This window comes from Triturus cristatus, chromosome 10, assembly GCF_964204655.1.
Source record: "Triturus cristatus chromosome 10, aTriCri1.1, whole genome shotgun sequence".
NCBI classification, from domain to species: domain Eukaryota; kingdom Metazoa; phylum Chordata; class Amphibia; order Caudata; family Salamandridae; genus Triturus; species Triturus cristatus.
This window is the reverse complement of record NC_140593.1, coordinates 968,562,181-968,585,906: the sequence shown is the minus strand read 5'-3', so window position 1 is coordinate 968,585,906 and position 23,726 is coordinate 968,562,181. Positions and strand designations below refer to the sequence as shown.

The window sequence follows — 23,726 nt, the reverse complement described above, 5'->3', positions numbered from 1 at the left end:
TGTCGGCCATACCAACCATCCCTTCCAATTGTGTTTTGATGAATTGTAAGAATCATTACGTATCATGGTATCTAATGTATGAAGTGTGTTAAGTGCCGCCAATTCTTGAAGCGGGAGAATGCGGGAATTCAAAGTTTGTTCAAATCCTCAATTTTTGCTATACCAAGACATGGAGTTTGTTGCACAGTTGTGTTCAGGAAATTCATTTAATGTGGTGTGAGGCATGCTCTAAATAAGGCCTCCGTTCCCTGAACCTGCCAATCTTTTGTGTCTATGGTGTTTTTCCAAAAGTCAAAACCCTGTATAGACAGTTGGTAAATAAATGAAGCAGAGTATATCAGCTTGGTGTTTGTTAGCATAGTTTTCTTTGCAGCTGTACGTGCAAGACGATATTAATACAAGGCTGGGTCTGATGTTTCAAAACCTGAAAAATAAGCAAACCTTTGTCCAAATGTCTTAGAACTACCTTTTGGCGGTGTTGGGCAGTGTTCCCATTGTGTGTAATTATAAACAGCATGTGGGATAATAGCTTTGTGTAAAAAATGGTGACCATAATGTTGGTAGCAGAACATGTCTCCATAATTAGATGTTGCATCATACAATTCATCATTAGAAAATGCAGCTAATTACTCTTGATCTGCAGGCAAATTTCAATGTCTCACTCATCAGAGAAAGTACTAGAGGTGATGATGTAACTTTCAGAAACTTTAAACAAATAAGGAATTTGCAAAAGTAGGACCATACACATCATACGATACCCTGTCCCAAACAATTCCTTCAGGAACTTGAACTGCTTGACTGTTCACCAGGGTCAGGTCCCTTAGTTCGGGTGTGATGATGCATGTGGTTTATGAACTAAGTTGACAAGTTGTACTGCTGAGCGTTCTGGGAGATAGTGTCCATACAGAAGTGGGGAAAAACTGTCATCAAACTAATCCAAAGTACTAGGAAAAGTAACCCTGTCGCAATCCAGAGATGTAACCAGGGTGGGATGCAGTAAGTCTTTTTCAGCCAAAAGTACAAAGTATACACGCTTAGCTTGAAAGGGAGGGGCGGTGGTGGGAGCTCTGGTTCACTTGAATCCGATGACAAGTCATCATAATGTATGAAGTAGCCAGACGCCGTCCAGTCTATTTTTGGCAGCTCAGCAGGTTTTGTGGAACTGGGAGCTGACTCGATCTGCGGCATATTCACATATACGTAGTAAATTTTTTGAATGGAATTTCTGTACTTGTTGATTGTACAGTTGTAGTTGTTTCAACAGGGAGAAGTATCATTTAATTGCTATTTACAGCTTCTCTTTGGAGAGTGGACTCTTCTGTCATTATTAAAGCTTCCTTCCATCTGAACTTCCTTCAGTAGCGAGAGGAGTGCTGCGGATATTCAGGAGCCCACATGGCCTTGAACCGACCACATAGTGTGGTTTGATAAAATCAATTGAGACAAACCTTTTTTCTCTGCGACCAGCAAGGGGTGGAATAAGTACAGTTCTGGTACCTTCAAGACAGGTACCGGAGCAAATTATTTTTGTCCACAATTTTTTCTCTGACCAAGTCCCCAATCTTCAGGACCCAGGCAGGTCTTGCCGGAACTACCTTCACTTCCCCAGCTGCAGTTCGTTTTTCTTGGCCGTTGCTTTGTAAAGCCTAGAAATCATTGAGTTCCTGTAAAACAGTCAAAAGTTCAGTGATGTCAAATGGTGTTTCAGCCGCCACTGTATTGACACTAGCAAGGTCTGGTACCCACATTCTCACACTAAACAGGAGTTCATAAGGTGTACAAAACCCTAGGGATTTTCTTGGCATGTTGTTAAGTGCCCTCTGGACCCCATGTAGGTGGTTGACCTAACTCCAACCCAAGCCTAGTACCCTCGTTGTTAAGGACTGCTTTAAGTCACGGTTTTTCCTCTCAACTATTGAATTTTCCTTGGGATGGTAGGGGGAGGAGTACCGCAAGGACACACCCAAACTTCCCATGGCTTTTTTGTAAGCCAGAGAGCTAAACGCCGGACCCTGGTCGGAATGCAGTGTGCCAATTGCGTATCTCCTGATGACAACTCACAAATCCTTTATAACAGTTTGAGCGTCAGCCGAGCGCTGTAGCCACACCCACAGGAATCTGGAGCATGAATTCACTGCCACCAAGATGTACTTGTAGGCCCCATTGTAAGGGGTCGCAATGCTCCAAATAAACACAAGGCAAAGGTGTGTCTGAGATCAATAGAGGGTTCTGTTCTGGACGTGCTACAGTGGAACCTTTCATCTGCTGGCAGATGTTACATTTAAGGACAAAGTCCTTGCTCTGTTTGGTAAGACCTGGCCCCCAGTAGGGATGCTTTGGTAAGACCTGGCCCCCAGTAGGGAAGCTTCAGTAATTATACTGTAGCCGTAATCCCCGCATGTGCTGAATCCAAACCCTCATGTTCAGCTAGTATCAGTCCTAATCTGCGATCAATGTTTGGTATTACTCTATCCCCCTACTCCTGGACTATGAGCATATGGAATATTTTGTGCGTCTAATTTGTAGGAGTACTTGAGTCAAAAGCCTTTTAGCAGTATTGTTCCGTTGCGCGTGGAATTAACTGCCACCATAGTTGTTCCATCTATCCTCTACCTTGGTTGAGTTATTGCAGTGATCCAGCGCAAGACTGGGAAATAGGGAACAACATTTACCGATGCCCTCCCTGCGTCACAGACCCGACGTCGCACTAGCTCATTCACACACACAATCATTGGTGGGGCCCATAACACCAACACTCATACATCTCTCTCACGAGTCTGCACACACAGGAAGGATGAGTTATTCAAGCGCTGGACATGTGGGGGGAAATACCTTATATAACCTATAGGGAGAGAAAAGTTATTTTACAAAATATACATTAATATCCTTCGCCTAAAGATCCCTAGTCTCAAACATCAAGGCACTCCACCCACCTGGTCAAAGGACCATTTTAGTTGGATTGGTTAATGGTGATTTAGAACCAGCTAAAACACAATTTAAGACTCAGAATCCTTATTTCCCTCAATGAAACCACAAACTCATATTTCTTGTTAATCAATATTTGTTTATCTAAATTTTCATAATGATTATTATTTGCATTTGTCTCGTCAAAGTTTAGGGTTTTAGATCAATTCAAATAAATCGCAGAACATCATATTTACCTAATTTGGCTATTTGAAGTCCTCTAATTCATTGGCTTTGCATAACCAAATTTTGTCGTAAATTGTCCGAAAAGCAGGCCAAAGCTCAAAGTCCTCTGTTCAGCACGCTACAGTCCCAATTTATCAAAGGACCAGAAATCGCGCAAGCATATATCATAGCCCGTGGATTTTTAGAAAAAGTTTGCAGTCATCAAGCGGTCAGGCAGCATCTGGATCTTCAGAAAAGGAGTCACAACGAACATGGAAAAATGATGAATGAAAGAAAGAGAGATCATCATTCGCTGTACCCTCCCTATTCAACTAGCCTTTTATAATAAAACAAGTCATAGAAGATACAAATTTTAACTTTAGAGCAGTCATGATTGGCTGGTTGAGATCGTACGACCAATATTTGAAGACTTTCAGTACAGTTCGAGGGGTGAGGTCATTGGTTAGCGAAGTATTGGCTTGTTCCAGTTTACTGTAAGGTTGATTGTTCCCCTGTCTTGGCGAGTGTCCCGTTTCGTCTCCTTGACCAGGGACAGTTTGTGCAAAGGTCGCTACGAGGTTTAGGAGATCTCTTGCACATGCGCAGCTCCTTTCGCACCTCATGAGACAGTGGCCACTTCTGCGTGTGGCGACAGCGGCCATATTGGATTTAGGCCCAAACGCCAACTTAAGCGAAACAAACACAAAATAATAATTCATTCATGGAAATGGTGATCCTAATGTTAACCCCTTGCTAATCCCTCTATGTGCTTGTATTTATCTAGCATATATCGACATTTAAAGCAATTATATTCACCTTTTTCGATCCTCCTCAAGGGTGCAACATCACAAAGCAACATATATCATGCAGTATTCTATTACTACATATACTATTGTTAATATGCGTACAGATTTTAGTTATAAGAGTTATTTAGCCATGCAATTAGCAAATCCCATGTGTATTTTAGTATTAATAATGTTGATTATTATACATACAACACTCGTTTAATAATATTATAATTAATAGATTATATAATTAGTATTTTCATGCAAAAATAGAGGAGGTATACAAAATTTTGCACTACCTGCTCCATCAGCAGCAACAGCAGCAGTACAAACTGTTGCCTTGGCGGCTTCATACGCAATGGAATTCCCTTCAACGTGAATGCCAACACGTTGATGACTCCATGTATAAATAACATGAGCCCTTTGCAGGCCTTTCAGCTTTGCCACCTGTTCCCAAAGCATCTTGTGCTTTACAGTGCAACCTTTGGAGTCTCTAAATACACTTTGGCCCCAAAAGTGTAGATATTCATTATAGGACTGGATACAGTAAAATGAATCACACACAAAAAGTGTGTAAATTCACGATCTGTGTTTTGTAGTGCCAGTATCATGGCTTTGAGTTCTGCCGGCTGTGCTGTACAGTCCCCTAGGGACTGAGTATGTGTTTTCCCAGGATAGAACTTGCCATCATGCATGCACCCTTTGACAATTGCACATACTGCAGAATATTGCTGTTCCATTCGTACGGCAGGCTGGGTAGAACCATCAGTATAAATGATGCATTCATATTGCTCTTAAGACATGATTTCATTTGCCAGAGGATATTCTTGTTCAAACTGCAAAAATGCTTGTGCTTGTAATGTAGAGTTAAATCTGTAATCTACATCTGTTGCAGTGAGAGTTAGTACTATTGAGTCCATCTTGGATGTAAAGCTTTTGCATTTGGAACGCTTGCTTTAGTTTTGTCCTCTAAGGTCGGTGCTGGTGTCACGGCAATTATGCGTTTCCCCTGTGCTAGTGCTCTGTGTCTCATTACAGCAGTCTGTACCTCTGTGAGTATTTTCTCAGTGGATGCAAAACGCATTTCAGCATTTGTGTACAAATGACATTTGTATGCAATAGGTACTGTATCACCTTCATTTAAAGTGATATAGGTGTAGCCGGTTGGTCCAGCGAATACGTGGATCACCAGGTTAGTTGTGTTAACACACTTGTGTAATTTTTTGGAAGCTATCCCGTCAGCTTGTACGGAATGTAAAATATTTGTATGTTCCTGTGTCCAATGATGCACTGAAAAATCAGGTCTAAATAAGTCGTAGAAATGTTTTACCCGTTCTATGTAATCCAAAATGTAAGCCCTACCAAAAATGGATTGTAGTCTTTTTAGAGTCGTTGGAGGTTGGAGCAGTGCACATTTTTCCCAAAAAGGTGCTGCCAGACTTTTGCCTTCACTTGAAAACTTGTATCTTAGAACTAGGACACTTCGGTGGCCAGTTTTTGATTTTTTTTAAATTAAATTTGTAGTCCAGATGAGCAACTCCTAGAATTATGTGGTTTACTATAGCCAAGAGTTCCATCAATTCATCGTCCATCAGGTAAATATCATCTACGTAGGACAATGCCTCCTCATCGAAATGTTGAAGTAACTCTGTTACTGTGGCTAAAAACAGCCTGGGGCTATTCTTATACCTTTGAGGTAATCAACAGATATGGCAAAGAGAACCTAGCGCTGAGAATGCTGTCAAATACATGCTCCCAGGTGCTATATTTTAGTGGAAAAACCCATTTGAGATATCTAATGCTGTTTTGTATTTTTCTGCAAGATGTTATTCATTAGTGTGACCCTCTTTGCGTTTTGAACTGCAGATGTACATGTGGAAGCATTTGAATGTCTGTAGTCTAAGTCTAGACAATATGAATTATCGGGTTTCATTACTGGAAACAAAGGATTATTTATGGATGAGGTGCAATTTTCTATTACACCCTGGTATTCAAGTTGATATGGGATTCCCCTTGCTTGTTTCTTTGCTTCGTGTTTTATTGGGTATTTTCTCTGTGGTTGAGGAAAAGATTTTAATGGGATTTTGTGGTGAGGAGACTCATCATTCCACACTGCATGGTTTTGGTAAAGTGCAGGAGCTACTGCTAACGGCCAATCCTACACGTATGAATTTTTAACTGATTCTGGTACGAGGTCAGAGAAGGCAGGCAAAATGACATCTTGCCCCATTGGGCAATCCATTACAAACTCAGGTGGCCAATCTTTTTCAGCCAAAAGAATGTCGTAACCATATGTCAGGTTCTCCCATAAGAGACCCCTCACTTATCTGGGTATGTCCCCCTCCATTTGGAGCGTTATTTTATATAAACGATGTGGGACACTTGCCCTTGTATCAGGCGTTTCCACCTAATATGCTTACTCAGCTCTACTGCCACCAGATAATCCAGCAGGCTATTTTGACTTCTGCCGCACTGTCCAGCATCGTCACTTCCCATTCCCCGTTCAGAAGCCGAGTCCCCAGTAGCCTGGGTGTTTCTAATTTAGATCCCGGCTACCTTCTTCTTCTTTTTAAATAGAGGTTTAGGAGTCTTTTGCTTGTCTTCCTGTTTAATGATGTAGTCCGAAGTGCGATGGGTCTCCGTTTACAGCTTGACTCACTCTTCCGATCTATGCTCTAAATGTCCGTCTCTCTCCGAACGGTATTTGGATGACTCCTGAAAGGAGCAAGAAGAACGTGCATCCGTATCCTGATACCTATCAGGCTTTCTATTATTGTCATCGTTTCTCAAATTGTATTTTCACTCGGTGTATTCCTGTTGAGGAGACCCATCCCGTAACTGTGTTTTGTTTTGTTTCATTTTTTGTTTGTTATCCCACTTCTTTTTGGAAGAATCGGGTGCCTGCTTAGAGTTATCCATTTCAGAATTACTCTTAAATATTGGGTTCCCAGGTCTGGCTTCCAGATTATCTCTACCTAGTGAAGCATATGTTTCTTCTACAATCTTTGATGATTCTCGCTCCTGCTGTGCAGGAGTGAATTCCCTCAGGTGTTGGTGTATAACCACTGCTGCTGCCTCCCCTTTTATGTCACTTAACATAATAACAAATACGTGGGCAAAATTGACCATTCATTTTATCCCCAGGTCCAAGGCAGGCTCTGCCTCGTACTCATTCTGTATTTCTTTCAATACATCTGGTAACACCGCTAATGAAGGGGTACCAAGAGATCTGGTATAAACGGCATCAAAGATTGTACCTCAAGTGGCACAGTCTTCTATTAGGGGAGCCTACCCCATGGGCAGCAGATTGTTAATATTCTATGTTTCTCCTGCAGGCCTGTATGGTGAAAACTGCTTCAAGCTGAGCTGTTTTTGTGCTATCCAGAATGGAATTTGCTCCTGACCGGTGGGAATACTTCCCATAACGGTGTTCAATGTTCGAGGGCTGATACTAGTAGTAGCCAATTGAGGTGGTGCAGCCTGAGCAGCCTGAGCAGGTTGAACTGTCAGTGTTCTCAATATGTATTGTGTAAGATTTCTGTAAATTATTAGTTGTCTCTATACAGTGTACGTATTCCTGTTGCTGAAAGTAGCAATGTCTGGATGTGGTGTATAGGAAGCTAAGACCGGCCAGGCCACTCCTTCTTTACCGACCGGACTGACTCTCATGTGTTCTGTGCTATAGAGTTGGGCGCCTTTAAACCAATAAATGTGTTCTTGGTAAGTTAAACAGGACTTCTATGTCCACGTATGGAAAGTATTTTTTAGGTGGGTTATCTTCAATGTAAGTGTGAAACAACTGTGTGCGTGCATCTTCAGGCGGGAATTGAACCCAAGAATAAAGTATCTCTGTTCTGACTGCTTTGTGTGCCTCAATCGTGAAGGTCATCCCCACCCATTGCCAGGAGGCCATGTTGTAGTAGTTTCATAGTAACTGCCTGTCTGCAATTTTCTGTAATGTTTAGACCAATTACCTGTGCCTCAATGTCCTCACCCGCTTCTCAGTTTACAGACATTGTGTAAAGAAAAAATAGTATTTTATTTAAATGAATTTTATTGAGCTATGGTATGCACAATGCAGTAAACTTTTAATCCTGCAAGCTTGAATAACCTACAGCCAATCCATAGGGTATAACTATTCGGTTGAGGTGGACTTTTTTCCCTTCCCACTTCGGACGTCTCCAGTTAAAATGTGAGTAGGGGTCTCCGAGAAAGCTGTGAACTATTCAGATTGACCGTTAAATAAGAACCCAACCAAAGTTGTCAGCGCCATGTCGTGTAGCTCCTCCAAATCCGTAGGATCTGCACATTTGTTGGGCAACATAAAGTAGTGGATTGGTGCCAAGACTGATTCCCCGTACCCCCGCAGGATATGTTGGCCTGTAGACCAGCTAGCACACAGTGCCACCAAAGAACCCTCAGGGAGGAAATGGTTTCTGGGAAACACTGAACATAAGAACTCTGACCCCTCGCTCAGTCACTTGTGCTTACTTATTCTCAAAGAGGTATACCAAATATACACAGGGGGACATTATCAATTAATGTATTGAACCAATGTTATTCTTGTACAAACAAATGCATGTGCTGCAATGATTAATAGTCAGAAGCAGATAAAAGAGATTACAAGCACCAAAAACGTAAAAAGCAGGCATATAAAACAAGGCAGTAATCGAACATACTCCTATTATGCAAATCCTACTTTGAGTGTACCTAGAGTGTGTGTAGGTGTCAAGTCAAGAATCCCCCCAAAGAATGATTCAACACCACCTGGTGGGAGAGAATGAATAACCCAGTCTTGGTCACAAATTCGACACCCCTAACGAGATGTCAGACCGCTGTGTGATGAAATCTCAGTATGCAAGGACCCTCGGTGTCAGCTGAAGTGCCTCTACTGCTAATCTATTGGAATGCTCATCTTTTATATTAGAAAGCAGCCTTGCGATGTGCATATAGATTAGTTATGTTTTGAATATGTAGATAGCCCTGAAATATCGCCCCGTGGATGAAGATAGAGATGACATTTGTACATAGTGCGAAAAGAGCCCTTGTACATGACGTTCAGGGCATTGTGTTAATGTAGTACGAAGCTAGATGTGTAAACAAGTTCAGTTTCAGGGAAACTAATCCAACATTGTCGCTCATGCAAATATGTGCAAAAGTTCAATGAAAAATAGGACAATGTAATAAATAAGTTGATTTGCCACATGGGCCTAACTCGGGAATATAACTGTGGTACTTGGAGTGGAGACGATTTGAACTGGAGCAGCCAAATGATTAGAATAACCCATGACGTTGGTAGGCGAAGCAGCTATAGTCAGAGGAATAGGACCAACTGAGTGCACTAATACATGGAACAGGAAACTCGGAACAGGGGCAGCCATATTCTGGGCAGAAGTGACAGATGAGTGCATGTAACTGAGAGAACAACAGGGAGCATTGGAAACTTGAGCTAAACGTGGCACAGCAGTATAATCATGGGATTTTAAAACGTTTTCTATTGCCAAGTCTATGTGTTGTAAATTACCATTTAATGGTTTAAATCTTGCATTTATCAATAAATTGACTTTTATAATAAAATTATCTAGAAAGTGTCTGAACTGGGACGGCTCCTCCATTATGGTGGAGGAGTGTCGCCCCACTGAAAATTAAAATGATGATAAAACCATTTTATTATAATTGTATTTTTCTTCCCTGATCCTACCATTGTCAGCCGAGGTTAGGGTGGGGCCATCATGGCAAAGCGTCACAGTAGGGAGGAGTGGTGGGCATTAAAAGTGCTCATGTCTGTTTGGCTGGCAGTCTTAGGCCGGCTAAACAGACATGCTCAGTTTGATTTCTCCAACCCAGCTGTGTTGTACAGCCAGGTTGGAGAAAAGCTGCAGGCTCCCTGTGCCTGAGTGAGTGTCAAGTCAGCCCGCTCAGGCCAAACACAGTGCTGCTTTCATGCTGGTAAATAATATTACCAGCATGAGAGTAGCGCTTTGATTACCGCCTGGGAGCCGGTTCAGCGTGACCAGCTTCGGGAGAGGAGCACTGAGGCAGCTGCTGCAGTTTAGGGTAAGTTGTTTAATTTATTTTTGCCCCCCACCACCCCATCATGTTGCCTCACCACTTCAAGTTTAGAGCAGCTGCCACTGTGTCAGAATATAGGCATGGTTAAGAGAATGGTCATAATCTTTGCTCTTACTCTCAGTGTCACTTGTTCGAGTGTTATAGGGTGTTTTCTTGAGTTTGAATGAGATAAGTAACAACCTTTGTCAGGATTGATGTGAACAATCCACTCTGAAACTTATTACCCCAATGGCACGTTCTAAGAAACAAGCTTTAGCAGTATGAGAAGATCCCTTGTTTGCAGGATGGGGATTACCTGTAGTCTTTCAGTTCCTTAAGCTGTAGAATAACAGCAAACTTTAGGGGGTGGCCCGGCCACCTCCAGTCGTTGACTGGCAGACACGGACCTGGTCTTAGCCAGGTCTTCGCCCAGGTTCAGACGGCGCACGTCCCATGCAGTGGGGAAAAGAGATGTGCTTTTGTAGCATGATGCTCCTCCTCTTCCACTTAAGAGCAATGCAGCCTGGGAGTTTTAGATGTTGGTGTCTCTCCCAGGCAAACGGGCAACAGCAGCAGCAACTCATGGGCATCTCCCATAGGTGAGTCTGTTTGGCATATTTCCCAGATTAACTGTCTCTTCAGCTTATGTTTGTTGTCTGGAGTGTAATGTATTAGAGGTTTGTTGTTTATCTCTTTTGATAGAATAACATTATGTATTGAATCTGCAGTATTTTGATAATATAGTTGTTAGAGCAGTGCTCTAGTTTCACATTCTAAATAAAAAATACACTTTTTATCCACAGACGCAAATGGGCATTGTTTACTGGAATTGTGTTTCACCGGTGGAAGGAACGGGTTTACCAGCCACAAACTGCAGTGTAAAATCCAGCACTCACCTGAGCCGGTTATATTACATGTTGAAGCTATGTTTAAGGCAAGTATGGCACATGGTGCTGTTACATAAATTTGCAGTTGTCCAGGCTTTAATGTAAGTATTTGAAAGAACTGAAGAAACTTTATCTTACAACGAGGAGTAATGAGTCTACACAAGGCATTAACACGTTTTAGCAGTTGTAACCTACACCAGGCCTCCTTAGTTTTAATCCAGGTAGCCATTTCTAAAAGAAAATTCTAGCTGCAGATTTCTTACCTTTGAATATCCACAGTTGTCAGACTGGATCCGAAGGATTTTCGAGCAGTACCCCTGCGCGCTGGTAGGTGGCGTCATTCGTCCGTGCCGAACGTTACGTGCACATTACCTATATAGGCGCCACCCGAGCACCCTGATGTCAGTTGTTTCCTGGCATTGACCTGGATTGGGCTACCTCACATTTTTTACTGGCCTTTTTTGACTGTTTTTCAATGTTTTTTCTGAGATTTCATCTCCTGGTGTGAGGATGTCACCCAAGGAACCGACTGGTTTCAGAACATGTGTGACCTGTCACAGACAAATGTTTGTGATAGATGCCCTCTTGGTGTGTTTGTGGTGCCTGGGGCTGAGAAACGACTGAGGCCGGGGACTGCTGTGCTCTGCAATCAAAGGTGCTGAGGGAGTGATCCCTCAAGCTTCTTGTTGCCCGACGCCAGTCTGATCCATGACGCTCAAGGTCCCATTCCCATGTAATTCCCGGGACTGTTTGTGGAGCTCCTCCCAATGCTCCTCATTGTGCTCAAAGTCTTCAGGTAAGACGGGTAAGTCCTACAAACACAAGAAGTTAAAGAAGTCCAAACACTCTTCTTTTACCAGCATTTGTCAAAGTCATCAAAAAGACGAGAGAGCATTGGCACTCCAGGCCCCGTGAGTTGGCGGGGTCTGAACATGGATCCGCTCGCGTTTCCCCAATTTTCCAGAGCGACCCCTGCCCAGTAAAAGCAATTTTATGAGACCATGCGCCTCATTTTTGGGCACCTTGGCCCCTCTGGAGCTCCTTAAGGCCCCACATGGCAGAAGGGGCCCACACTGGAACCACACCAGTGGTTCCCCCCTTGGCGCCAGTCGGGCCCTAGGGATCCCTCGCTGGATCTGGTGTGGACCATCCAGCAGGACCAAGACCTTCCTCTGTGCCTGCTCCAGTGCTGACGCCCCCGGCGGCGCCATCCCCATCGTCAGACCCGACCCCGACACGGAGCAGAATGGGCGTTGTCCGACGCTATGTCTGGTGCCAACCGAGAACATCCTCCCCGAAGCTGAGACAGTGCTTTATTTAATGGATATGCCTGGGGACATTTGTGAGGGGTCTATGGACCCTTATGGAGGAGACCCAGTTGAGGAGGACAACTGGTATGAGGAACTGGGTGAAGCCAGTGGGTTGGACACTTCACCTAACACCAGCCTGGTGTCCCCTCCTACTGTGGCTGTAGAGGAGGGAGCCTATTTTGCTACGGTGGTTTACAGGGTTGCTGAGATCCTGGACCACAACCTACCCTCAGTGGCAGTCAAAACTAATATCTTGACAGAGGTGCTTCAGCCGGGAGTCCTTACTCCATTTAAAATTGCCCCTACAGATGTCCTACTAGGAGTCTGGTCCAAGCCCCTGCACAGGGGCTGCTGTGGATAGGACGATTACTGGCCACCATCACCCTGCACCTGAGGATCCCAGTTTCCTTGCCCAGCCCCCCACCCCAGAGAGCTTGGCGGTCCAAGCCTCCTCATCCGTCATTCACCCTGGTGCTTTTCCTACCACCCCACTGGATAGGAAATCCAAGAGGCTGGACACCATCGGTAAGAGAATGTTCTCTTCCACCAGCCTGGCATTGTGGTCGGTGAACACCACATGCCTATTGGGTTGTTTTTCCCATATACTATGGCATTTGGTTGCGCAAGTGCTGCCTATGGTTCCGGAGGAGGCCTGGGCCATACACTCTCAGGCAGTTTCCGAGGGTAGAGAGATAGCAAAGTTTTCCATTAGATGTGGACTTGACATGACCACTGTCTAGTTAGAGCAATTTCTTCGTTGGTGGTCCTGCGGTACCTCGTCTGGCTGAGAACGTCTGTTTTTTAGGGGATGTTCAGACTCCCTCATGGACTTGCCCTTTGATGACTCTCGCCTCTTTGGAGACAAGGTGGATTCAGTGCTGGAGCTCTTCAAGGACATCAGAGCTACGGCCAGATCCTTTGGCTTGCCTATGGACCCTCCCCAACCCCACTCTGTCTTCTGCCCCTTTCGTGGCTACAAAAGGGGTCTCAACCCACACCATACCCTTTCAGCTACCCTTGCAAGCAGGCTTCCCAGTCTTTTAATGGCTGAGGGCACGGGTCCCACAGACCATGTGGGACAGGCGGTCAGGCCCACCATCCTCTGGCAACCGCTGCCTCTAAGCCTGTTTAGTCTTCCTTCAGACCATCATGGGTACCCAGTGGGAGGCAGGATACACCATCACCTCCCCCAATGGTGGTCAGTCACATTAGGCCATTGGGTACTATAAATAGTAGTACCCATCCCACCCACTTATGATCATCTGATAGAGGACCTTCTCCCCTTGGTCCATCAAGAAGTGCAATCTCTATTGGTCAAGGGAGCCATAGAGAGGGTGACTGCATCAGAAGTAGGTTGTGGTTGTTATTCCCACTACTTTCTGGTGCCAAAGTAAGATGGAGGACTTCATTCTTTCCTAGATCTGTGCTTCCTGCACTTGCTGGGGTTCACTATGACGTGCCAAAGTGACACCAGACTCCCTCTCAGACGCTTCCTTTCATTGGAGCTGGACACGGCGCAGTATCAGGCCTATCCTCCCAAGCGGATATTCAGGCTATGATACCGATGTTTCAGCCTCAATCCTGGATTTTGGTGAGACTGACACTGAGGCTGTTGGGCCTTATGGCATCCTGCTGGTGGCACATGCCCGCTGACAAATGCAGTGGGGCCTGAAATCCCAGTGTGCGCAGAATCAGGGGAATCTCTCCCACAGAATTCAGGTCTCAGAGGGAATCGCAAAATACTTGCAGTGGTGGCTAACGAACCACAATTGGTTCAGTGGCAGATCCCTCTTCCTTTCCCAGCCAGAGTTGACTGTAGTGACAGATGCATCACTTCTGGCCTGGGGTGGCCATTTTGGAGAGTTGGAGATCAGAGGACTCTGGTCTCTGGCAGAGTTCAAGCTTCACATAAGCCTGTTGGAGCTTTGGGTGATCCTCTTAGCATTAAAAAACGTTCTTCCTTTGATCAAGGGCAGGCTGGTGCAGGTGTTCATGGACAACACCACCACCATGTGGTACTGCAACAAACATGGCAGGAGGGATCGTGGAGCCTTTGTCAGAAGGCTCTGCACCTCTGGACGTGGCAGGAACATCAGGGTATTTCCCTGGTGGTTCAACACCTGGCGGGCTCTCTGAACACCAGAGCGAACAAACTCAGGCGAAGATGCTTAGTAGATCACGAATGGCGTCTCTACCCAGAGGTGGTGCAAAGTCTCTTTCAGCAGTGGGGAGAGCCTTGGTTAAAACCATTTGCCACTGCCAATATCGTGCAGTGTCAGCAATGTGTGTGCTAGGCTGTCACTCAGAGACGCTTTTTGCCTCGAGAGGAGCTCCGGCCTCCTGTACGCCTTTCTTTCAATACCACTCCTGCCCAGAGTTCTCAAGAAGATCAGTAAGGAAGGGGCCCAAGTCCTTCTTGTGGCTCCTGATTGGGCATGGAGAGTCTGGTATCCCGAGCTGTTGCGCATGACCATCAGTCCACTGGTCTGGCTGCCTCTTTGAGATGATCTTCTGTTACAGAAACAGGGGAGGGTTCTGCACTTGAACCTGCGCACCCTCCACCTCTATGTGTGGAGGGCGAGCAGAGACAATTGACAGCTTTCGTCCTTCCTCCCGAAGTCTGTGATGTTATTCTGGCAGACAGGAGTCCCTTTACCAAGACGGTATATGCCTGCTGTTGGGAGAAATGTGGATCAGGATGTGCCTTCCATAATGTCGCCCCCCTATCTGCACCTTTCGCACAAGTTCTTGTTTGCATTGTCTTTGGCCCAGCAAAACTCAGCTCAGGGTACAGTTAAGGGTTACCTGTCCACCATCTCAGCGTATTTTGTAGTTGCCGGACCAACCCTCTCTTTTAAGTGACCTGTTGTGGCTAGGTTCCTTAAAGGACTGCAACATATGTTCCCACCTAAACCTTTTATCATGCCTCAGTGGAACCTCAACTTGGTCCTTACCTTTCTCACATGTGCACCATTCACGCCTCTACAGAGTTGCCCTCTTAGGCTGCTGACTATCAAAATTGCCTTTTTAGTGGCCATAACATCGGCCAGGACGGTCAGCGAACTACAAGAGCTCTTGGTATACCCTCCTTACACCACCATTTACACATACACACTTTTTCTTCAGACACATGCCTCCTATCTTCCAAAGGTTGTCACTCCTTTCCACGTCGGCCAGAACATCACCCTGCCTACCTTATTTGCTCCTTCTCATCCCTCTAAAGAAGAGGAGAAACTCGACAGCCTTGACCCAAAAAGAGTTAGAGCGTCTTCGCTCTACCTTGACCGCACAAAAGAGTTTTGGGTGGACAACCAACTCTTCATGGGTTATGCGGGAGAAAAAAAAGGGAAAGCTGTACAGAAAAGAACCATCTTATGATGGATTGTCCCAAGCAATTAAGACCTGCTTTGCATTGACCAAGAAGCAGCCCTCTGAGGCCTTTTAGGCTCACACTACCAGAGCCAAGGCTGCAACCACTTCATTAGCCCACTGGATATTTGTCAGGCAGCAACGTGGGCACACTTACAAAACATTACTGCCCGAGCAGTCAGGTTCGTCGTGACTGACATATCGGTCGTTCGGTCCAGCAGGATTTTTTGGTTTAATCGGATTCACAGATCCACCTCCGGGGCGGTATTGCCTGAGTATCTATTCAAAGGTAAGTAATCTGCGGCTAGAAGTCTCTATCAGATGAACAAGTTACTTACCTTCAGTAACGCGTTATCTGGTAGAGATTCTATCTAGCTGCAGATTTCTTATAAATCCTATCTGCTCAGTGAACCGATTCAGGTGTAAGGTACACCCTTTCAGGGCCATAGTCTTTTCCACACCAGAGGTCACATCTCATCGTGGTTCTGCATTCCTGGCGTGGAAAGTCACAAAAGAAACTGACATCAGCACTCCGAGGTGGTGCCTATATTGGTACTGTGCATGTCACTTCCAGAGTGGACAACGCTGGTCCTGAGGTGCATAATGCCTCCTACTGGCACGCAGGGGTATTGCTCAAAGATCTTCCGGATGCAGTCTGATGCTGGGGATAGTCAAAGGAAAGGAATCTAGGGCTAGACAGAGTATTTAACAGATAAGGCATTAACAAAGGTAGCTAACTTGTTCATTTTGTAAGATTCATACCTCATTAAGTCCTGCTCCTTTTTGTTGAAATAGAGTTTTCATAGAGTCACATGCTTTTAAATTAATTCCCACCATCAGGCTATGTATATTTGTGTGCATGTAACATACCAGTATTAATTACTTCTGTTTAATACAACTTTGCATGTATTCCATCAGTCTCATTATTTGGGCCTTTTCACTGCGCAGTAAGATAGATAGGCTTAAACATCACTTCCTGGATACCTTAATGCCTCTTTTATATGTCCTATGTTAGTGTCCAAAAGGAGCTACAATAATTGCAGATTTTTCTTAAATGGAACAATATTGATAGTCTGTTTTTAAGAAGAACACTATATATACATTTATTCCAGATAGGATTGTTTCTTCCTTGATCCACCTTCCCCTCACTTGCAGACTTTCAGATCTTACAAAGCCTGCTCCTGTTGGAAAAGCCAAGGGTCATGTACATTTAATTTCTTCCACCTCTGGTAATTTGATCAATGATGCCGAATAATGGCTAGAAAAATTGACCAGCAGATAATCTCCTGTTTAGAGTACTTCTGTTCGTGTGGCCTGAAAAAAACCTCATCTGATGGATACTTCTACCTTCTGATTCCTAACCTCATGAATCCCCGGATCTGGAATATTTTGAAATAGCTCTCCTGTGGCACCATGGCTCCAGACGACATTACATAAAGAAATAGGGCACCAAAACCACATAAAATACAACTTGAGGCTATGGCCTATAATTCTTTAAAACTGCCACATCCAATGAAGCTTTGTTTTAACAGAGTAATAATGATGCCTTTTTCCAACTGAAAAGGACGAACCCACATGCAACTAATCAATTCAGGAGCTCTGCCAATACAGTAGCAAATTGTTCAATAATCATATAAAAATGTTTGTGTCTTAAGGAAGTTGTAGCAAACCTGATTTTATTAGCTTACTAGTTGTTGGATTAGTTCTTCTGTTACCCTGTCAAAATCTTTAAATATTGGTCATGTACCCCTTTATTTTATTGATCCACTAACACTGTCTCATTCCTGTTCCTATCAAAATCAGCATACACATGCTCTATCTACTCAACCAAGAAGGACCGCTCTTCACAAAGTTCTTGCGCAGGCGTAGAACTATTGTAGTCCGCTATGAGCTCCAATAATTCAGTAACCATTTGAAATAATTATTGAGTATTGTATCATTTGACTATAGTTTTTCCTCCATACTCGCTCAAAAGCATTTGATAGTATACAATGCTTCTGAATGCCATGGTTTAAATGGAAGACTAAATAACCTGTGAAAGCGTTGTCTCCCGTAGGAGTAACGACCTTTACTCAGCACTCCCTTTTATTTGTTGAGTTTCAAATAACGGTGATTCAATTGTTGTAATTTTCTTACATGATTTATTTTCAAATTCTAGTTCTTGATAATTTCATTGACATTCATACAATTTCCGACATGGTATTGTTCAACATGAAATTCAAATTTCAATTTTCACTGTATTTCAGCCCTATGCATTTCGGGCGAACCCTTCTTCAGGGGACTTACATCTCTGAAAGCAGAAAAATAATATTCAAATAACCATATACAACATTTATATCATCAAAACGTTTTACATACGTATTTACACTAGCATCTATTTCGGTGGTTGAAAGAATGGTTTAAAAAATTGTGGACGGAAGAGTACCGGACTGAAATAATTCATGTAGTGAGTCAGCAATTAAAATTATGTGACACTTGATAACATAAACTGTGATTGAAAGTGAAGCGTAAATGACTGTAGGACGAAAACACAGGTGGATATGTGTAAACGCTCTGTCATTAGCAACGGTATTGACCTGTAACTAGGATGGTTAAAGTTCTAGAACTAAACCCCGTTGAGGCAAATTTATCTTCAACAGTAACGGCTCACGGATTTAACGATATCGATAGCTTGAGTGTACTAAGAATCAAAGCTAACCTTTCAGTAAGCAAACAATCTCATCCGCCCGTCTGCCATGGCGAACAGTGTTACTTCCTCTAAAAAGAAAGAGGAATGGTGCGAATAAGTAAAGTTGGATGTACCAGATTTTGCGAACCACTCGTGCAGGTGTAAAGATTTCTTACCTCGAGTACGGCTACGGTCGAGTTGAATAGAGGGGTCCTGTTTGCAAAAATGTCGAAAGCGTCTGCTTTCTTATATATTCGCGATATCATGAGTCATTCGTCACGTGACGATAGAAAGTGAAAAAAGACGATTTCTACTTGTACTTTATGCGATTAATTCAAAAGTTGTTGTGATTACAAAGAATGTAATTCAACGAATATAAAAGAGATTGTTTCTCAACCAATATAAAGAGATTGTTTGATAAGCCTGATCAATAACTATGAAAGCCAGTCTTAGGGATGTGTTCTGGAACTCGAGGTACCGATGTATCGATAAAGTTTCAGGTAAAAAAATGATGTGAAAAAAGGGTTGACAACAGGGTGAAACCTTTAACAACGTGCTTGTCGTGACTCAGTGTGTACTCGCTTATATCTCCTAACGGTCAATGTGATATTATAACGAGTATGAACAAATTATAATAGAATTAGACCTTCTAAATGATCGTTTTGAATTACATTGTTTCCTGTAGGAAGATTATGATGTTACGTATTTCATCTACTGTAGCTTGAACTTAAGTACCATTATTACTGTGTATACTGAATACAATGTTAACAGACGTATATGTTCATTTTGTAATTTTTGTATACTTTTCCACGGTCCCAATACTTAGTCTCATTTAAAGTACCAATTGATCAGAACACACCATTTACATTATCTTTCATAAGCACGGGAAACCCCCCCACGTACCTCTAATTCTATTATAATTTGTTCATACTCGTTATAATATCACATTGACCGTTAGGAGATATAAGCGAGTACACACTGAGTCACGACAAGCACGTTGTTAAAGGTTTCACCCTATTGTCAACCCTTTTTTCACATCATTTTTTTACCTGAAACTTTATCGATACATCGGTACCTCGAGTTCCAGAACACATCCCTAAGACTGGCTTTCATAGTTATTGATCAGGCTTATCAAACAATCTCTTTATATTGGTTGAGAAACAATCTCTTTTATATTCGTTGAATTACATTCTTTGTAATCACAACAACTTTTGAATTAATCGCATAAAGTACAAGTAGAAATCGTCTTTTTTCACTTTCTATCGTCACGTGACGAATGACTCATGATATCGCGAATATATAAGAAAGCAGACGCTTTCGACATTTTTGCAAACAGGACCCCTCTATTCAACTCGACCGTAGCCGTACTCGAGGTAAGAAATCTTTACACCTGCACGAGTGGTTCGCAAAATCTGGTACATCCAACTTTACTTATTCGCACCATTCCTCTTTCTTTTTAGAGGAAGTAACACTGTTCGCCATGGCAGACGGGCGGATGAGATTGTTTGCTTACTGAAAGGTTAGCTTTGATTCTTAGTACACTCAAGCTATCGATATCGTTAAATCCGTGAGCCGTTACTGTTGAAGATAAATTTGCCTCAACGGGGTTTAGTTCTAGAACTTTAACCATCCTAGTTACAGGTCAATACCGTTGCTAATGACAGAGCGTTTACACATATCCACCTGTGTTTTCGTCCTACAGTCATTTACGCTTCACTTTCAATCACAGTTTATGTTATCAAGTGTCACATAATTTTAATTGCTGACTCACTACATGAATTATTTCAGTCCGGTACTCTTCCGTCCACAATTTTTTAAACCATTCTTTCAACCACCGAAATAGATGCTAGTGTAAATACGTATGTAAAACGTTTTGATGATATAAATGTTGTATATGGTTATTTGAATATTATTTTTCTGCTTTCAGAGATGTAAGTCCCCTGAAGAAGGGTTCGCCCGAAATGCATAGGGCTGAAATACAGTGAAAATTGAAATTTGAATTTCATGTTGAACAATACCATGTCGGAAATTGTATGAATGTCAATGAAATTATCAAGAACTAGAATTTGAAAATAAATCATGTAAGAAAATTACAACAATTGAATCACCGTTATTTGAAACTCAACAAATAAAAGGGAGTGCTGAGTAAAGGTCGTTACTCCTACGGGAGACAACACTTTCACAAGTATTAGTTTACGCCTCTTGGCTCAAGAGGTCATTTACCAGGCACCCTAAATAAATTCAACAGCATTTACCTATCATAACCAGGAGTGCGACGTTCCACAATCCATTTGGAGTTCCAGACTAAATAACCTATCATACTATTGAAGTTAAATTGGTTGAAAAGGGTAATATTAATGGTAATAGTACAGAACAAATTTTCGATGGAGTAACATGATTAGTTCCTTTTCGCAAAACTTTGCTTGATTCACCTGTACCACAAAATCAGTATTGTCAAACGACAGGTCTAAACAATGACTAGCTCTTTAAGTAACTTCATCCATTTTCCGCCTTAGATTGATAGTATTACGTGACTCTAGAAGGCTCTTAGGATCTGGGGAGTCTTTCTTATCTACATGGATATTAAAATCCCTAACACTAATAGATTTGAGGCTCTTATGGCAAGTAGTGCAAATTGCTGCAAAATGTTATAACCGATATTAGTGGTTTTGCTATGTGGATGATGTAGGTAAGGCATATATTGCAAATCCTTCCCTCCGCTAGACTGCTATGCAACATTTAATGACTGCCTAAGTATAATAGACGCACAACCACCTTTCCATTCCTTCCTGTCCCTAATTTCCCCTATCGTGCTCTGGAGAGCCTACCAGACGGTTCTCCGGGACAAGGCCCAAAATGTCATAGCCCATAAGAAATCATTAAATTGAACAAGAGATCAGGGATGCTGAAAAACTGCATACAGACACGGGATGCCAAGTGGCACTTTGCCGCCTAGATACCTTGGGCAGAGGTTGCTATGCACTGACTCACGATATACCATGGAAACAGTCCCTAGCAATGTAGAGAAAAGTATACCAAGGGGGGGAATAAGGCGGGTGGCCTGTTGGCTAGGCTGAGCAGGAGGGAGAAGCAGATAGATGGGTGTAAGAAATCAGGGGAATTGATTAGTCCCAGACTGAAACGAGTTATAAGATAGCGGAGACATTCGGCCAATACTATCAGGCTCAGTACGCAGCAAAGAGTAGGATACCATGACTTTCCTCGAAGAACTGTCACTCCTGAGCTTAGAAGTAGAGGAAAGACAATCTTTAGACCGGGAGCTCTCCCTAGCAGAGATATAAGAGGTGGGGGGCTAAAGCAGCCAAGTAAGACCACAGGACCAAATGGAATACCAGTGAAGTTTTACAAGCAAACCTTGTTGATTTTGGGTCCCCAGCTCATGGCCACGTTCAACAAAACCCTCGCAGTAGGTTAATTGCCACCTGATTGAAGACATTTAACAGTTGTCCCCAAGGCGGGGGAGATCCTTCAACTTGTGTACCTCATACAGAGCGATTTCCCTGTTGAAACTGAGTGTCAGTTAGTATGAGTGAGTTATAATGAGGGAGAATGGGTGAATGCGACTGAGTGGGTACAAAAATAAATCAGTGTAAGGGACTGTTAGAGAGTGTGAGCGAGAATGAGTGAATGAGTGAGTTCGAAAGTGGCTTATGATGCCACTTCCTGGGATACCATTAAGGATAAAGGCCCAGATGTACGAAGCATGCATTTTGCGACTTGCAAATTGCTTCTCTTTGCGACTCACAATTTGCAAGTCGCAAAATGCAATGTACAACAGTGTCTCAGACACTGTTTGCAATTCCCAATGGGGTCGCAAATTGCATTTCTCATCAATATTCATGAGGAAAGCGCAATTTGCGGCCCCATTGGGAATGGCTAGCCTTCACAGCGATGGTGGCCTTCTGGGGTCAGTAGACTACCATGTCTGTGACTGCTTTTTCAATAAAGCAGTTTTTTTCAAATGCATTCCATTTGCGATCCCCAAAAATGGTCGTACATCTGCCCCTATGTGTATGTGATGTCACTTCTGCTACTCCTGGCATTTTGGAGAGTCAATGCCCATGTAGTTATAGGGAGAGAGGTATTTTATGACAGGGCTGTGTACTATGGAAGCCAGGGATGCAATGAATAGTCCACTGTATTGTTATGTTATGCCATGTTATGTTATCTTATGTTATGTGAATTATTTTGAAAAGTGCATGACTGCCTTAAAATGTGTGCCCTGGCACTTCTGTTACACGCATATATTCATGACAAAGAAGGAAGGAATGGTTAGGCAAGTGTTGCATCACCCATTAGGAGGTGATATTTCCAAGATGAGACCATTATATTAATGGGCGTAGGAACTCCATTACTTTTTCCACCTCAGTCACGACTGCCTCTCCAGAAAGGGAGGGGATCCTGTATTTATTATGATCTGTGTGCTATGGTGACTATATGTCAGATGATCTGCATGCATGGGTGCAAGTAGGCCTAATAGTCTGGATGCGGATACCTGTGGGTCTACATGCATGGAAGCCTGTGTATCTATTGGTCTCAGGCGCATGTCTTTTAGTTTGGCTGCATGACGGTCTGATGGTCTGCTTTGTCCTTTAGGTGATTTGGTGAGTGTCAGTAGGTTTGTTGCTGTTTCCGCATATGAGTGTACATGTAGCCTGTGTCAATAGGCATGCATGAATATTGTTTGTGCCTCTGTGCACCATTCGAAAGCCAAACCTATGAGCTTTGTCAGTGCTTGTTTCTATTTCTATATGTGAATGGGGACATTAAACCAGAATCCACCCTAAGCATGCCACTCTTTACTACAATGCATTCTCTAAGTCACAGTGGCAAAATGTGTACACTTTGGAGAATAGGAAGCGAGCAAACTGCAAAAATATAATGTTTTCCCCCCATTATTTCAGGGTCCCCTGGTTTCCATCAATATTCCTTCAATTGATTTAGGATTGATTAAGTTGGGAGACAAAACATTAACCACCTTCCAGATTGAAAACATGAGTCAGCTGCCAGCTAAATGGAGTATGCGGGAAAGCCCATCTTGCATGGCAGAAAGAAAGGAAGAGGTAAGTTGTGGCATTACCATTTGTCTCTGAAAATCAATAGTTAATCATTATTATTGGCCTTTTTAACATCCAGTCAGAGCCTCGTGGATAAGGGTCGTGTATGGGTAGCAGGAGCATAAGAAGAGGGAGTAAGATTCTGTCTAAAATACTTCGAATGTTTTAAAATTTCTGAAATATGAGTTACGAATTATTTTCAATGTGGTAAACGTTTTTTGTCATTGTTTGCTGCAATGTTTATGCAGGCCTTCGAGGTTGAATTTTGAACATTTATCCCACCTTTCTGCCTATAGATTTAGTGCATGTCTATTTTCTCCTTTATTCTCAGCAACATTGTCTTAACAAGCATTGGCATAGCCAATTGGTCTCGCCTATGGCTTTGCCAATATGTTCTACCTATGTTGTACACTAGTGTGGTTGCTATTCAGTATGGATAAAAGTTATTG

The 23,726-nt window shown here is 43.0% G+C and overlaps 1 protein-coding gene across 1 annotated transcript in view; it reads left to right on the top strand.

Moving 5' to 3' along the window:
- The window catches only part of DLEC1 (DLEC1 cilia and flagella associated protein), a 576,582-nt gene that overhangs the window by 268,061 nt on the left and 284,795 nt on the right, over positions 1-23,726 (top strand). The window contains exons 19-20 of the mRNA XM_085628869.1: positions 10,769-10,899; positions 23,125-23,283. Of these exons, the coding sequence (XP_085484995.1) occupies positions 10,769-10,899; positions 23,125-23,283 (290 nt within the window). The remainder of the gene's footprint in view (positions 1-10,768; positions 10,900-23,124; positions 23,284-23,726) is intronic.